Raw genomic sequence first — 17,726 nt, 5'->3', positions numbered from 1 at the left:
GCCACCTGCAATACACAAAACTGGTTGGTCTCTTAGGCTCAAGCCAGCTCCACACCACACTTTGTCATCCTATAGTCCTGGCACCTCCAATATGCTAGGTCTGCACTACAGCTAAGGTTTCATCTTTGTCAGTGGCCTCTCCTGGCTTCTCACAGTGCCAAGCCTCAGCTGCTCTCTATGACCCCATCACAATGTCAAAAACAGCACTACATAGGGGGACTCTTGCACATCGCCAAGCCTGGCTATCAGCTTGAGATGCAGCCTTGGAGTTCCTGGACCACAACTTCTGTGTGCTGACGCCAAGGAAATACTCCCCACAAGATTTCACCTCAATGATGCTAATCTCTTATTAATCACTGTTGATTCTTTAGCCCAAGCTAACCAGCATTGAGTGTCCCAGGAAAGCAACGTTTTCACTTTAGGAATACTGGTCTCTTGTTAATCACAGCTGCTTTTTCAAGCCCAGTTTCAGTGACCAGAATCCAAAGCTTCTCAATTCAAACTATAAGAATAACCCAATAAAGCCTTTGCTTCCCTAGGAAACTTGACAATCCAGTTCTCTATCATCACACTGCTCTCAGCACTCTTACTTTCCATGCTCCCACAGAATAGCCCATTAGACTCTAAGCACTCAAACGCTTTTCCAGTCCAAAATTCCAAAATCTTCCACAATCTCATCCCTGAAATAACACGGCCAGCTTTGTTGCAGGCATAGCCCATGAACCTGGTACCAATTTCTGTCCTAGTTTGCCTTCTGTTTTGTGATAAACACCATGACCAAATGCAACTTGGGAAGGGTGAGAGTCTATTTCGGCTTAAAGCTTCCAATCATGAAGGGAGGTCAGGACAGGAACTCACAAAGGGCTGGAACCTGGAGGCAGAGGCTGATGCAGAGGACATGTCAGAGTGCTGCTTATTGGCTTGCTTCCCACAGCTTGCTCAGCTTGCTTTTTTTTTTTTTTTTTTTTTTTTTAATAAAACCCAGGACTATCAGACCAGGGATGGCACCACCCACAAAGGGCTGGGCCCTTCCATATCAATAATGAATCAAGAAAATGACCCACATCCCTGCTTATGGGCCAATCTGATAGAGGCATTTTCTCAGTTGAGGTTCAATCTTCCCAGATGAGTCTATTCTATGTCAAGTTAACGAAAGAACTATTTATCACACCTACTAACTGGGCTCCATTTTTAAGCTCTTGCTCTTTATAGATTGATCACATAGCAGTATAAATATCTATTAATCTTTATTTGAGACAGGGTCTTATGATGTACCATTGGCTGGTCTGAACTTACTAGGTAGACCAGGCTGGTCTATAGCAGCTTTTTGAGACAGGCCTTCACTATGTAGCTTAGGCTAGCCTTGAAGACATTATGTAGCATGTTCTTCCTACCTTTTTTTTTTAATCCTTCACGTTTTTTTCTTTTTGTTTGAGCAGGGCTTACTCCGAAGCTCAAAGGGCCTTGAACTTAATAGTCTTGCCTCTCTCTATATATGTTTTTAAAAATTAAAATTATTTTTAACTTATACATAAAAGCATATGAGGTAAAATGCTTACCTTGCAAGTATAAAGACCTGAGTTTAATCCTCCATACATATGTTTAAATAGGGCACCGCCCTTCACTGGCTGCAACATTCAGGAGACTGGGCCCTGTACCTTGCCTAGGCAGCACAATAGAGCTGGCCCTGATGTGAGCTAGCCCTGAGGGCATGAGAGTGGGTGAGCTGGCTCTGTCCCTTGCTGGATCCTGCCGGCATTGGATGAGCTAGTCCAGGGCAATGCTGGAGCGTTTGTCAGGTAGTGTGGGAGAGCTGGCTGGCTGACCAACTCAGCTACCACACAGGCCCAGATCCATGGGTCTGAGTTGGCTATCACCCCAACATCTACTCCATTTATGAACTGCTTGAGCATGTGAAAGGTCTGGTACCACAGATCCAATGCTGCAGGATCTCTATGACACAGGGCAACAACAGGATATCTGAGAGAAGTCCCAGTGAGGATCCTGTATTGATAGCGTAGCAGAAGCCAGAGGCTTTGAACCAGACCAGTGACTCATTGCAGTAAACATTTTAAAGCAAAGAAGTGTGGACGAAAGAGTATATAGTGTGGGATACACTGTCACACACTACAGCTTCCACAATGTGGATACTTTTTTCTTTTGGGTGCAGAGGTCAGGTCCAAAGTCAAGGGGAGATGAGTGGGACTGGGGTGCATGATGTGAAACCCACAAATAGCCAATAAAAAAGTTAAATTAAGAAGAAAAAGATAGAGTGTGGATAGTGAGGGATTCTTGGACTGCCAAAAAATGGGGAGGTAGAAAGAAGTGGATTTCTGGGCTCACTGGCCAACCGATCTAGCTTTTCGGTGAACCATGTGAGTGATAGATATCATGTAGTATTTGCCTTTCTGTGTCTGGCATACTTCACTTAGCATTCTCCCTCTACCCATTTGGCAGTGTTTGAGAGTTTGAAACATCTTTAAAGTTATTATTTTATTGTGTGTGTCTTAGGGTTTCTATTCCTGCACAAACATGACCAAGAAGCAAGTTGGGAAGGAAAGGGTTTATTCAGCTTACACTTCTGCAGTGCTGTTTCTCACCAAAGGAAGTTAGGACTGGAACTCAAGCAGGTCAGGAAGCAGGAACTGATGCAGAGGCCATGGAGGGATGTTTCTTACTGGCTTGCTTCCCCTGGCTTGCTCAGCCTGCTCTCTTATAGAACCCAAGACTACCAGCCCAGGGATGGTACCACCCACAAGGGGCCCTCCCCCCTTGATCACTAATTGAGAAAACTCCTTACAGCTGGATCTCATGGAGGCACTTCCCCAACTAAAGCTCCTGTCTCTGTGATAACTCCAGCCTCCTGTGTCAAGTTGACACACAAAACCAGCCAACACAATGTGTATGGATGCTTTGCTTGTGTATATGACTATATGCTATATACATGCTTGGTACCTGCAGAGGCCAGGGAGGGTGTCTGATCCCCTGGAACTAGAGTTATAGACAGTGTGAGCCATCATATGGTTGCTGGGAATTCGACCTGGGTCCTCTGGAAGAACAGCCAGTACTCTTAGCTGCAAGTCGGCTCTCTAACCACAATTTGAGACAGTTTTGTTTGTTGGTTGGTTGGTTTTGGAGACCAAGTTTTATTCTACTTCAGGCTGGCCTTGAACTCCCCATCTGTCCACCTCCACTTTCCAAAACTGGTATTATTACACATGAGGAACTGCACCCAGCCTAAAACCAGAATTAAAACAAAAACTGTTTTATTTATTTATTTTTTGTGATATGGTTTTGGTGTGTGGTCCAAGTTGGCTTGAGCTCCTGATGTTCTAGTCACAGCCTTTTATATGCTTGGATTTGAGGCATAGCCCTGGCCCATTTACACTGTCACCAGAAACAGAACTTCCTTTCTTTTTGTGCTGCATTTAGGTGTCCATGAAGCAATTAGATCCTTAGGTTGTCTGTAGTTTTGGCTGCTTTGTATAGTGTTTCTTGTTCTTTTTCTTCTTTAACTTGTTCAGCACACTCTTGCCCCAGAGCCTTGGTAATTATGCATGTAGAATGTTCCTCTTCCAGATCTTTGTAAGTCTTCATAGCATTCTCTTTGGGTCTCTGTTTAATGTCACTTGACTTTTGATAGCTGTAGACTAGTACCTCCGCTCAATCTGTCTCCTTTGCTCCCCTTGCTTCTTTTCTATGCTAACACTTCTCAATGACAAACAAATGCATGTGTGCTTATGTTCCCCACGTCTTATTTTCTGGAGGAGACTGTGAGCTCCTTGAGAATAAAGAAATGCCTGCCTGCTTTGCTGCTCATGCCTGGACTACAGCACTCACTTGGTCATTTCATAATGGGCAACCAAGAAGGACAGCAAGAAAAGTCAGAGCTCGTTTCATGGACTAGTGGATCAAAGAAAAGGGAGTTAGAGAAAGATGGCGAGAGAATCCAGGGCTTTGAACTCAAGACCTAGTGAGCTCACATGTCAGCAAGGAATGTGAAGTGTTGGATAAGGCTCACACTGGGAAGGAATTGATAGGTCAGAGCTACCTTTGAGATGTGAGAATGTGGTGTCCTAGAGAACATTAATATACCTCTGCGGGAGGCAAGAACAGCTGTCTCCATTTCAGAAATGGAGCAGCTAGGACACAGATAGTAGCAGCTTCCAGGAATGCTAGGGGAAGATATACAGCTGGCAGGAGCATTTCAAGGCAGCTGAAACAGTATTGCTGAGGCTTGGCTAGTGTGGGGGTGGACAGTGCTGGCTGGGCCTCAAGGTCTCTTGGGGCCTGGGGTGGTAGGGTGGAGCCACTCTGGCAGTAGCACACTGGGGCCTCTGTGTGTGAGCTGCCTCCAGCCAGCATACTTTCCACAGAGTCTGCCCAGGGACATTTCTCCAGCCTGCTTTGCTTAATGTTTTATAAATCCTTTTGGTGTTTTTTTTTCCTACTGAAATGAACCCACATTCTGCCTATTGCTCGGTCTTTACATCACCTGACTGCCAACCTCTCAGGTCGCCCCCACACTTCACATCATACCTGGGACTTGTTTGTTTGGGGCTACTTTTATTCTTGTATTTGGTTCTTTTGGTCCCCTACTTGCAAGGATCTCGGTTCCTTTGAGTCTTACCAACTTGGATATCCTGTTGTAGGGAAGCACCCCTTCATTATGGTCAGTTCTTCTCCCCTATACCGACTTTACCTCAATCACCTCTTCACAACCTACCCACTCTCAGGGCAAGGCCAGGAGCTTCTTGATGGCATGGTATGGGCTCAGGACTGTAAAGATTGTTTACAGCATAGGAACCTTCTCCTCCATCACAGGGGGACAATGACTGAGCAAGGGCAGAAATTCTGTTTGGGTTGGACTCCCCATTCTAACTCTTAGAGTGTCTCCACTCCAACACAGAAGTCCCCTCTCCTTTTGTCTCCTCGATGCAGGATTTCACATAGCTGAGGCTGGCACTGAATGTGAACACGCTATATATAGCTGTGGATGATAACCATGAATTTCTGATCTTCTTGCTCTCACCTCCCAAGTGTTCATATGACAGGTGTGTGCCACAGTGGCCATTTTATGTGTTACTGGGAACTGGATCTAAGATGTTTTGGTATACTAGGAAAATATTTGACTGAGCAGCATCCCCAACCCCAGAAGCCATTTCATAACTCAGACTAAGAGTTCTTTCATCTGCATCTCTTCCCTCATTCATCATCTCATCCATCGCCTGTCATCTAACCAAACAAAACTGGGGGAAAAAAAGCCTATGCCCATTCATACTTCTACCATAAATGGGTTGTTTCTCCCTCCAATGGTCTCTCAAACTCTACCATCATGTTTGTGTTCTTTCTTCTAGTACAGGACCCCTCTCTGCTTCTCAGCTTCTTGGCTGGCTCTTCCAGCCTACCCCTGAGTCCTGATTGTCATTCCTTGCTTACCACATCACCATGTCTCTCTACTAAGGGGCCCAGCTACCTCTAAAGTGGGATGCACATGTCCCTGGGGAGGCTGGGGACAAATCAAAGGGGGGATAAAAGAATATTAGTATTCTATTTAGAGTTTTCCATTATTCTTTGATGACTTCACATGCATATTTCTCATAGTTCATATCTGTTCTAAAGTATGGTATAGTATAGTATAGTGTAATATAGTGTAGTGTAATGTGTGTGTGAGTGTGTGTGTGTGTGTGTGTGTGTGTGAGTGTGTGTGTGAGTGTGTGTGTTCCTTGCACTTGCATTCACATTGGAATGTCCTAAAAGCCTAGTCTTTTCCTACCTCTCAAGTCTCATTCTGACCACTCTTCTGCCTGTTACACTTCTTTGACATAGAAGTACATGGACTTTCTCCTCATGAGGGAACATGTGTGTCTAAATTCTCTTGCCTTGATTTTCCAGACCTGCCTCCGTAGTGCTTGGTTAGTGAACATTTCATAATTGAAGCTTTAGTTTGTGTGTCATTTTTCCAAGGCTCCCATCCACTGATGGGAGTTCAGAACTGATCTCTATCTCTGGTTGGGCCATTGTGGTTCCTACCTTTTTGCAATCAGTTTTCTCTTTCCTCCTGGAGTATTCTATTTAAATCACCTTATTCCTTTGTGTGTGCATATGTGCGTGTTCCCCATTAGACAGTAGACTGGGAGTAGGGACCGTGTGTAGTCCATCTTTCCACCATATCTAGCCAGCACTGTTTTTTTTGTTTCAAAAAAGACCCCTAATTTTATCAAGTATTTATTATATGCCACACACTAGTGTCAGCATGGAGTTTCATACATTTTAATTCATTTAACCCTTGCAAGTGGTTTCTAATTTTATCTGCATTTTACAGATGTGTGAAATAAGACTCAGAAGTTAGGTAGCTTATCCTGAGTGGCACAGCTGGCAGAGCAGGATTCAAAGTCAAGATGTCTGCTTTTATAATTCATCCTTTTAACTGCTCTGCACTAATAAAAGAACAAGATTGAATGAATGTATGCAGAAGTGAATGAACTAGTAAGTTTGAAGCAGACTTACATTGTGAAATTGGAGATAAAGGCGATGCGGGGTAGATTCAGGTCAAAGATGGCTTCATGGGCTTCATCATGTGGATTGAAGAGGACAGAGGTGACCAAAGTGTGTGCATAACGAGACACCACAGTGGAATGTATGGAGTAGCTTGTCATCAACAACTGAGGAGAGACAATACAAAAGAGGTGAGTTGGAGAGAGTCCATTTTGGGCCCAGATGAGCAGGTACTTGGGGTCTCAAGGTTCCTGAACTGGTTTCAGGCTGCAGAGGAGAAACTGAGGTGACTCGAGGGAAAGTGATCTTTGTCATATGTGGACCTGCCTGAGAGTGCAGCAAGCAGAACTCATATTTGCCTCTCCCTGCCCCTGGGAGGCTGATGTTCTCCTTGCTCCCAAATTTCCTGAAGCTGCTGCTGCTGCTGGTAGTGGTGGTCCATGGATCACTTTAGAATGAATGCAACATTTTAGCAAAGCTTTAGAATACAACAGAATGGATGCATTCATTGGGCTCTACATTCTTACAAGGCAATGTGATAATTAGTTTTTTCCTCTTTATGATTTCAGCTATAAGGATTGAGCCTCATACATACTATAATGTATTACAATCATGAAAAGTGTCTGATGCATTAAATTCCAGTATTTCCCATGTCTTACAGATGTGTTAACTGAGGTTTAGACATGAAGGTCAGTCAGCAGGCAGATAACTATCTTCTTCCCTATCTTTCCTGAATGTATGATCCTCCCATCTACCCACATCACATACATCTAGTTTGCTCAGTGTAGGGAAGTGGGACACAGAGCTAATCTAGAATCAGATGGGCATAGGTTCAGGTTCTGTCTCTGCTTTGTTAACATATGAGCTTTGTTTCCTTCTCTCATTAATGGGAATAAGAGAGCATGGCTTACAGGGATGCTGAAAGGACCAATTGAAACAACAATGAAAACCACTGGTACAGCACCCGACATGCACTCAACAAACAGTAACTTGTTTTTCTCTAGCTCCAGCTTCTCAGCCCTGCAGAAACACACTTGAGAAACTTCTACTCCTCCCACCCTATGGAGCTACTTTTCTCACAAACTCCAGAGCTTTGTCCTCTCATGCTAGAACTGACCTTGCTGCTTGGTGAGGCAGAGCCATGAGGTCCCTCGTGTGTTAGGTCTAGGAGGATGGTCAGCAAAACGCTGACCCAGCTGAGGTACCTCCATTCAGACATGGTACCACTTCTGGCCTGGGCCTGCTGTTCTCATCCAGAATGTCTGGACCTGATCTGCAAGCCTTCCTTCTTTTAAACTTCCAGGTATCCCTTTTCTTCAGAGGGAGGGACCATGCTGAAGGGTGTGGAAGTCTCTGAATGTGCCATTGAGGCCCACACAAACCAGGATTGTCCAAGAGCTAAGGCTGGCATCTTGCCTGGAGACGGGCCAGTTCTGTGCCTCCTTTTTCCCCTTCATCCAGCTGTAAGATGAATGGAAACTAAACATAGCAGAGTGCTGGGTCTGTCTGTTTGCTATGTTGGCTCAGGGTGGGGTTTTTCTTTCCTATAAACATCCACTGAAGCTCAATAACTGGAGCCAGAGAAAGGTCACTCAGCGCTGATCAGCTTAAAAAGGTAGCTAACTTTAAAGAGGGTTAGAGAGGCAAGTACCCGTTGTCGATCTTTTCTGTTGCTGACTTCAGTCTTGACCCAGGGAACTATAACAATGCAGAGGCCCCACGGCCATGAGATTGCCAATCGAAAGAATAATCAGAGGTCAAGGTGGGCTGGGATGGAGATGAAAAAGAGTACAATTCAGTCATTTTAAATATAGCCTTGGGACTGAGACCATATCTAGGTTTGAATTGTAGTTCTGCAGCTTACTGAGTGCATGATATTCAGCGAGGAGACTAACAACTCTGAAGCCTCAGTTCCCTCATCTGTGAAATGAAGATAACAGTAGAATTTCATAAAAATAGTAACACTGAACTTGTACTTTTAGAATTCTTGACATCTGGTAAATATTCAATAAATACATGCCAGGATGAAATATGGCCAAAAGCCAAGTGTGGCAGTCAGGCATAGTGCTATACATTTATAATCCCAGTTCTTGGGAGACTGGTGCAGAAGGAATATGAATCTGATGCTAGCCTATGTTGCATGGTGAATTCCATGCCAAGTTGGACTTTGCAGAGAGAACCTGCCTCAAAAACAACAGCAAAAGATCATGGGGAGTCCCCTTTTCCACTGTAGACATGAAAGGGACAGAAAGATGCAGAATTGAGGTGCTCTGAGCCTAGTGTCTGAAGGTTCTGTGGTGGGTGGATTGAAGAGTAGGCCTGCATAGAGGCCATTAGTGCTTATCAGAACCTTTATCTCAACTCCTCTGAGAACTTTTTTTATAAATTGGCATAAAGACAACAAAGATACCTGAATTTGCCCCGTGGCATTCATTACTGCACAACAAAGTCTCATTCTGGCCTTTGGGGGATCCCAAATCCTATTAATTGCCAGCTACCCCAAATCCGCTGAAAGCTTCCCATTGCAGCAGCATCCACAGTAGAGGCACAGGTGCTAGGGATGTAACTCAGTTGGTAGAATGCCTGTTTAACATTCACAAAGCTCTGGGCTGCGCCTTCAGCAAGCACCCTGTAAATAAGCATGGTGTAGCTTGTCTGTGCTCTTGGTCCTCAAGAGGTAGAGGCTAGACGTTTGGAAGTTCAAGGTTGTCATCAGCAGCCTAGGAAGTTTAAGGTCTATGTGAGACCATTTAGAAGGAGGAGGAGGAGAAGAGGGAGGGGAGGGGGAAGGGGGAAGGGGAAGGGAGGAAGAGAAGTAGGGGAAAGAGGAGGAGGAGGGGGAGGAGAAGAAGGAGGAAGAGGAAGAAGAGGAGGAAGAGGAGGGGGAGGAGGATGAGGAGAAGGAGGGGGAGGAGAAGGAGGAGGAGGAGGGGAGAAGGAGGAGGGGGGAGAAGGAGGAAGAGGGGGAGGAGGAGGGGGAGGAGAAGAAGGACGAGGAGGGGGAGAAGGAGGAGGAGGGGGAGGAGGAGGAGGAGAAGAAGAAGAGGAAGAAGAAGAAGAAGAGGAAGAAGAAGAAGAAGAAGAGGAAGAAGAAGAAGAAGAAGAAGAAGAAGAAGAAGAAGAAGAAGAAGAAGAAGAAGAAGAAGAGGAAGAAGAAGAAGAAGAAGAAGAAGAGGAGGAGGAGGAAGAAGAAGAAGAAGAAGAAGAAGAAGAAGAAGAAGAAGAAGAAGAAGAAGAAGAAGAAGAAGAAGAAGAAGAAGAAGAAGGAATTTCCTCATAGGGTAGAGTCCTTTCTCCAGAGAAGCTTTGTTTATACAACACCAGAGAAAACTCCATCTGGTACCCACACTCTCTCTTTAGGACAGATAACCAAGGGTCCTCAGGCAAATTAAGAAGGCCTGTACAATGAAAGCAAAAAGCCCAAACACACAAATAGAACAAATGAACCCAGAGCAAGTTGGGGATTTGAGTAACAAAAGATAATTTTACTTCAGGAGAAAAACAGTGATTGTCAGTGCTTCAAGAAAAAGACATGTGTGAGACAAACTGATATGCCACACAGCAGGGACAACCAAGGGAAAGGAAGACACTCCAGAAATGGAAAAGAAGTTGCTGGAAATAAACATATCAACAGAGATCAGGATATAAAGAAAACTCTCTCAGACTGTGAGGGGAAACAACACGCAACAGTAGGCGACAGGAAAGAACAATGTAAAAGATAAAGACCGACGCAGCAAACTCAACACTTAGAAAAAGGAGTCACTAAAGGAAAGATAACGAAGTACTTTTGTGTGTTGTTTTGGTATATTTGTCATTATTGTTTTTCCTTTTAAAATTGCTTTGATTTTTAAATGGTTTTGCTGTTTTTACTAGTTTTGTGAGGAGGGAGAGGGGAGAGAGTGAGCGTGAGAGAGCAAGCATGGTGTTGGGTGGGTAGCAGGGTGAGGGATCTGGGAGGAGTTTGGGGGAGGGAAAGGATATGACCGGAATATACTGTATGAAAAAACTTTTAAGTGTATTAGGAGCTGAGCATAATGGTGCATAGCTGTCATCTCAGCACTGGCAAGGCTTGGGCAGGAGGATTGCTGCAATTCAGAAACCAGCCTGGTCTACATGGTGAGTGTCAAGCTAGCCAGAGTTCCATAGTGAGACCTTGTCTCCCAAAACCAAAGTAAAAATGTGTCAGAAGCTAAAGATCTCTAGAGCAGGTGACAGAATAGTGAATGCAGACAACTGACCCAACTTAGTCACCACATTATCATCCTCCTATCCGTCCTCCATCAATATACTTACAGGTCCCTTTCAAATTCAAGCCACATTCTTCCTGTTCTCTGCCTAAAGTAGAACCCTCCATGGTTCACTTCAGAGGAGCTAGTGAGGCAAGCCCTTGTTACCATTCTCACCCCACAGACTGTTCCTTCTCTCCCCTTCTTCTGCTATTACTCTAGCAACTCTGGACTTTATGTTCTTCCAAAATGCTAGGGATGGAAAAAGGTGCCATGGGTAGGTCTTTGCATTGACCTTTTTTGCTAGGAAGATCGTTCCCAGATATCCACCTAACTCCCTTGCCTTTGCAAGTATTCATTCACATTTGGCTATTTCAGTGAATTACTTCTTGAACAACCTACTTAAAATGGAAATAACCTCCTTCCTTCACAGGCATTCTCTAATTCCTTTACCCCGTTTTTTTTTAAGTTCCTCTCCATTCTCCTGCCCCTCATTTCTATGCAATAGTTTTACTATGTACCTCAGACTACCCTCCAACTCCAGATGTTCCTTCCCCAGGCCCCTGAATGCTGGAATTAAGGAGTGCACCATTCCACCTGGCATTTATCTTCTCCATCTCACTTGATTTAAGGTGTTACAGATTTTACTTCTTGATCTGACTGTTTTCTCTTTTCCTTTTACTAGAAAGAGCTCCATGGGAAACAGGCATTGATCTCGTGCCTTCTCCACTGTTGTCTTCAGCTCCCAGAACAGTATCCAGTACCTAGCAGACTGCCAATAAATATTCATTGAAAGAGTGGATATAATAAAGGCATATAACTTATGGAAAAATAAGACCTGTTACAATGTCTTTATATATGCAAGAAATTCATAGCTCAAATATAAAACAATATAAGACCTTCATTCTAGAAAAAAAAATCTCCTTTAAGAAGGCCAAGGTTTGTGACATTTGACTTGTAATGAGGAAGTATATTCTTGGCTCATTACTTAGCTGGATTTTGGAAAAAATATTTACATAGTCAAGACAATGTAAATACTGTTTATTGGTTTTTAGGTTTAAGAGCTACCCTGGAAAGACAAAGAGAGGAAGACCTCGTAAATACTTCAGAACAGAATGTAAATGTCAATAATATGTATAACGTAAAAGGAAAAGTCAAAGAGATAATGTAGGGCATTGATGGGTAGTGTGTGGCTAATAGCTTTGTTTTTTTAAGTAGGCAGTTAGGGATAATGCTGGATTAGTAAAGATCCATGACTCCAGACCTTGATATTTGGTTACGTTTCCAGTACCAGGCATAATTTCCCCCAGAGAGCTGTTGGTTACTGCTGAAGTATTCATGCACCCTTGGGGCTAATGCATCATGCTAACTGAACATCTTGGGTTCATAGACATCATGGCTATGTAGTACTATTGGTTCCCCTACACACACACTTTTGAAGTTTGCGTTGTACCTTCTGGTACTTATATTCACAGATAAGTGTAGTTCTCACCCCTCCTCAAGGAAACTTCCTCTTGCAACAGAGAGAAAGATCAGAAAATCACAACTGATCAAAATGCAGAGAAGTGGAGCCTAATCCCTACCAGCACACCTTCAGCACAGCTCCTCTTCCACCTAAGGCTCAAGGGTCACTGAAGAAGAGGGACCAGAATGATTGTAAGAACCAGGGGAACAGGTAGTTTGGTATGAAATTGTGTCTCCTAGAAATGTCAGAGAAGCTAGACTCATAAAGTCTCTTAAAAACATAGCTGGCAAAGCAGGCTATTGACATTATAGTAAAAATTGACAAAATAGGAAATGGAGGTGGAAAATAATGGGAAAAATACATGTTTTCAGGCTCCAAATTAAGCACTGATAGAAAAAAGGATTGATGCTAGACATTGGAGGGGAGTGGGAAGAAAAAACAAGGAAGTTCTGTTCACGAAGAACATCGTCATTGCCACCTTGGGGGAGTTAATAGGAAATTGTCTTTTATAAACTAAGAAGAAGCAAATCTTATTATCAAGACTTGTAGAGAGAGCCACTGGTGGATGTGAAAATGAAATGGTAGCTTTGAGAACCAAGGTACATTGGTTGCAGGAAAACAGATCGAACTAGAGATGATAATATTATTAAACAAATTATGCTACTCTCAGGAAGATGTATGTTTTCTCTTGTTTATGGTTCTTAGACACATAAAGTCATGTATATGAAGGCATAAGTACTGCCCAGGGGTGCAAAGAGGGATAAGGGGAAAGGGGATAAGAAAGGTGGGGGGATATGGTCAACAATACAATACTTGCATAAAAAGGTAAAAAAATATTAAATTTCAAAAGGAAACTTCAGACATGAAGAATAGAGATGTGGAAGGCTGAGGCATAGTACCATTTTTAAATAATATTCCTTTGCTTGAGTTGTTACCATGTACACTTAAGAACTTAATAAAAAATATAATATTTAAAACATTATTTTGGTCTCACAAATGAAATAAAATTAACTTTTCCATGAACTGGAGTCTCACACTGTAGCCCTTGGCTGGTCCAGAACTCATTATGCAAACAAGGTTGGCCTGGAGTATGGAGATAATCATGCAGTCTCTCCCCAGCACGGGGTTTGAAGGGCCTAGCTCAAAATGTTTGTCTTATGATGCTTCCTAACTGGGGATATCCAGTTAGACTTGCCTCCATAGATGAAAATCAGACCATGTCCTTAACACAGTTAGGAAGAGGGCTATAGTGTTTTATTTTGTTTTCCATTGCTATAGCAAAGTGCCTGAGGCTGCATGCTCAAAGACCGAGATCAGTTGGTCCCACTTCCTGCAAGGCTGAATCTCAACAAGACAAATAGCTTCATGGTGGAAGCACAAATGAGGAGGGGGCAAACTGTGAGCTGTGAGTCTTATTTTAAAAGATTTATTTATTATTATGTGTAAGTACACTGTAACTGTCTTCAGACACACCAGAAGAAGGTGGCAGATCTTCGGATGGCTGTGAGCCACCATGTGGTCGCTGGGATTTGAACTTAGGACCTTTGTAAGAGCAGTCAGTGCTCTTATGCGCTGAGCCATCTCTCCAGCCCGAGCTATATTTTAATGACAATTCACAAGTAGAGAAAAAGTAACCTGAGTCCCAACAGTGATTAGCCCGGTAACCTAGTCATATTCCACTTGGCCCCATCTCTGACCACTCCACCAACTCCCAAGCTTTCAGCATATGGGGAGGCAGAGGGGAGGGGAGAGGAGGGGAGGGGACGGGGAGGCAAAGGAGAGGGGAGGGGAGGGGAGGGGGAAGGATGGGGGGATGGGGAGGGGAGAGAGATGTTGGGGGAGGGGGGAGAGGGACAGACTTTGAAATGGAAAGGAGTAAGCTGGCAATAAGGGTAGAAGACAGAAAAGTCCCACTGAGTGTGAGGCATGGGGTACTGAGAAAGGCTGTGGTGTCTGAAGGAGAAAGTCTGATGACCAATTTGTAACCTGCTATCCTGTGCAGCTTAGGTAACAGAAGGAATGATAAGTAGCCCTGGAAGGATAGTTTTTTTCCATTCTTTCAAGACCTGTCTTTGAATTTCCCCAAAGTCATAAACATTGGTTCTGTATAGTTTAGGGGAAGAACACTTTGCTAGGCAGGATTGGTGGTAGGGATATTCTGCACCCTCTCTTTCAGCTTCAGGGATCTGTAATACCATTATTCCTGCATAAATCAGTTTCATCCAGGTGTTCTATGCTAAGCAATATTTAACCAGGGTTCTTTATTTTCTTAATTGAAGCATCTAAAGGTAATTCAGCTTTTCATGTTTTCCCTAAGCTGGTATGTGGGACCTATGTAATCACAGGAACTTTCTACAATCCATTCTACCATATGGGACTCTGGGCTCAAACTCAGACCAGCAGGCTCTACGGCAAGAGCATGTGCCTGCTGACCACAGTCTCATTTTTTCCTGGTTGTCTACGGTTATTGCAAACAGGCCTAGGGCATAATGACTTGGGTTTTTCAGATTCTGTAGACTAATGCTGACGATCAAAAGATTCGACAGTTCATAAGAAGAAAATGGAAGAAATTTTCTTTCTCAAAGGGTAAAGATTTTTGAACTAATTGGTTTTTCTCTTCAGATAAGGTTGCCTCTCCTCACTGATCTCCGGGTCCTAAGATAAGGATATTTATGCCATTGTGTTAGGAAGGAAGTAAAACTGAGGAAGGGTGATGAACAAAGATTGAACTTACTTCGTTAAATTGAATAATATGTGAGGTTCCAATTCTGTGGAACTCTAAATGTCGGAACTTGTTAACAGAGCACACAGGAAGCAGTTCCAGGGGAAGAAGTTCCTAGGTGAAAGAAAGCATCTACTGATAGTGAAGTGTGTTGTTTAATTGGTATATGGGCAACTATATATAATTTTCAGAAGGAAAAGCCTGACAAATAGGGATAGGTGTTTCTTCAAAATCTGCCCACTGTCATGAATACCAATATGACACTGAGAACCGCCGGGAAACTGGTGCGCAGTGTAGACTCCAAAATACAATGGCTCAATGAGGCATACACGTATCTCATTAAAAGAAATTCAAAGGTAGGCTGTCCATTCAGCAAAGTTGTCAGGAATTCGGTTCTTTTCATTTACTGCGCTACTACTCTAAAGTATACTAAAGTCTTCCTGGCCTTTATCTAGTGTCAGATTTATGTATCCTAAAAATTAGATGTTTTATTACTAAAAAAAGAGACTAGATATTAGGTTATGTCATTAATAGCTGACTGCAAATGCCTGCAGTGAAGCTATTCTTTCTAAGCTCACCAGAGATTTACCTGTGAACACACCCATACATATTTCTACACATTGTTTTCCTTGGTGTCAGCAATATTTAACATTATAAACACATTCATTCCTGCCCTCTCTCTCCCCCTCTCCCTTTTTTCTTTCTCCCTCTCCTCCTCCTCCCAGACCAGCTAACCCTGCTCTCTTAGCCCCTAAATGCTGGAATTATCAGTGTGTGCCACCACGCCCAGCTATTAAAAAATCACCAGTATGTGTTTTTTCTTTAAACCAGTGATAGAGATCAAACCCAGGGCCTTGTGCATACTAGGCAATATGTCTGATGTCCAGGATATCTGCTATGTGACCCAAAGGGGTTGCAACTCACAAGTTGAGAACCGCTGCTTTAAAACATGTATTTTTTCTCCTGTTTTTCCTTTGGTCACTCCTTACAGTGTCTTTTATTTCATCCATATATGTTGCTGGTCTCCAGGGCCAGCATCTTCCAGTTTGGTGTTTCTTTCCTCCTGGGTCCACTTTTCTTTGAACTAAAGACCCATTTATTAAGTGCTAATTTCTAGATTGATACCCTCTACTCAGAACTTCTTAATTCTCAGACATTCTTATCCAACTGTCAATATGACATTTCTACCTGGATGTACCACCGGTGCCATAAAATCAATGTTCTTTCCCTTTTAACTCCATCATTCCCTGACTCAGTGAAAGGGTCACTATCTGCACTATCTGTTAAAGAAAGATGCCAATATTTGACTATGTTCCTCCTTCCAATCCATCCCTCCACAGTCCAATTACTCATCAAGTCCTAGCAATCCACCCTGCCCCCGCCAATCTCCTCACTCTCTCCCCTGCTAACACTCTAGGCCAAACCACAAGCACTGCTTGTTTGGATGACTACCAAGGTCATAGCTATGCTCTCTAGTTCCAAGAAGACACTTAATCCCCTTACAATACCTAAGACCTTCTAAAACACACACCTACAACATCTATGCAGTGACCAGCTGTAGGGTGCTTTCATAGACCCTCAGGACCCTCAGGTTTGAGAACTTTATTTTCTCGGTATTGAAAGTTTGCCATAAGTAGGAAAGGATAGGAATTTGGGGCACCAGAATTGGAAGAAAATGAGAGACTGCTCTAATGTGCTCAGTAGAGAGAGCCTAGGAGATATGTTAAGTGGTACGGTGTGACATCACAAACTTGGGGGAATTAACAGTTTACAGAAAATGAAACGAATATATAAACCCGCCTTGATGATGTATGAAAATGTATGTGAATCACGTTGTCTATAAAGCCATAGGGATTCCTTATCTTTCATTTGTTCAGTAAGGGGAAAGGTGACCTCAAGAAGGAGACTTGTAACTATTTGTGTATAAGAAAGATCTTGAATTTTATTTCTATAACCACCATGAATTATAGTTAATAATAAGCTTTTTCTGGGTTTGCATTCACATGCTCTGTTGCTAATGATATTCTGTCTACTTCTCTTTTACATTTTATCTTGTTCTCTTGAAGAAACCCAGTTGTTTATGTGAATTTATTAGGTAACAGAAGTGCCATTTCAAACGAGGGAGAAACGTTAATGAGGGTGAATCTGTCAATGCCATAATAAAAGTCATTACTTTGTACCGTTAACTTACGCTGAAAATGGTAGTCTTTTTCAAATGATTTGAATCAGCAAAACATAAAACAACAAAAACAGTCCAATATAGACACCAGGGTGGACCTTGTAGGCTTGTTTGTAATAGTTCAAAAAGGGGGAAACAATCCAGAAAGGACCTGCAAGCTGAACCAAGCAAATAAACTACAAGACACCTATACAAGAAAACATTATAAGTTACTAAAAATACATACAGTACGGGAAAGAGGTTTGAATATATAACTTGAAAAAAGCAGCTACAGTACAGTAGGTAAGTAGTACAACATGGAGGAATGTCTATCAAAATACTCAATATCATGAGCATTTCTGCGGAAGGAGATTAAAGATAGCTTTTCATTTTTCTTATTACATAGTTCTGCATTTCTCTGGCTTTCACATGACAACACACTACTTTTGTAGTAAGAAAAATAACGATATAAAGTAAATAATTTCAATGAATGAATCGTTTTCGTGGGGCAGTTTGGGTTGGAAGGGCTTCAGACCGAACCTGGTACAGAGGCATAAACATGGGCTTTGGCATCAGACAGCATTGAGCAGGGCCCCATTGCCCCACCCCCGAGGAAGGGGGCGGGGGTAGGGGGCTGCGGAAAGGGGCTGGGCTGGG

At 43.0% G+C, this 17,726-nt stretch overlaps 1 protein-coding gene across 1 annotated transcript in view; it reads right to left on the bottom strand.

The window, feature by feature from the left end:
* Window positions 1-7,717, bottom strand: part of Itih6 (inter-alpha-trypsin inhibitor heavy chain family member 6) — a 28,963-nt gene extending 21,246 nt beyond the window's left edge. The window contains exons 1-2 of the mRNA XM_052171866.1: window positions 7,616-7,717; window positions 6,511-6,665 (exon numbers count right to left, since the gene is read on the bottom strand). Of these exons, the coding sequence (XP_052027826.1) occupies window positions 6,511-6,665; window positions 7,616-7,717 (257 nt within the window). The remainder of the gene's footprint in view (window positions 1-6,510; window positions 6,666-7,615) is intronic.
* Between the last annotated feature and the right edge of the window lie 10,009 nt (window positions 7,718-17,726).

Source organism: Apodemus sylvaticus, chromosome X (assembly GCF_947179515.1).
Source record: "Apodemus sylvaticus chromosome X, mApoSyl1.1, whole genome shotgun sequence".
NCBI classification, from domain to species: Eukaryota; Metazoa; Chordata; class Mammalia; order Rodentia; family Muridae; genus Apodemus; species Apodemus sylvaticus.
The sequence above is the reverse complement of the archived record's forward strand: the minus strand, read 5'-3'. Positions and strand labels throughout refer to the sequence as shown.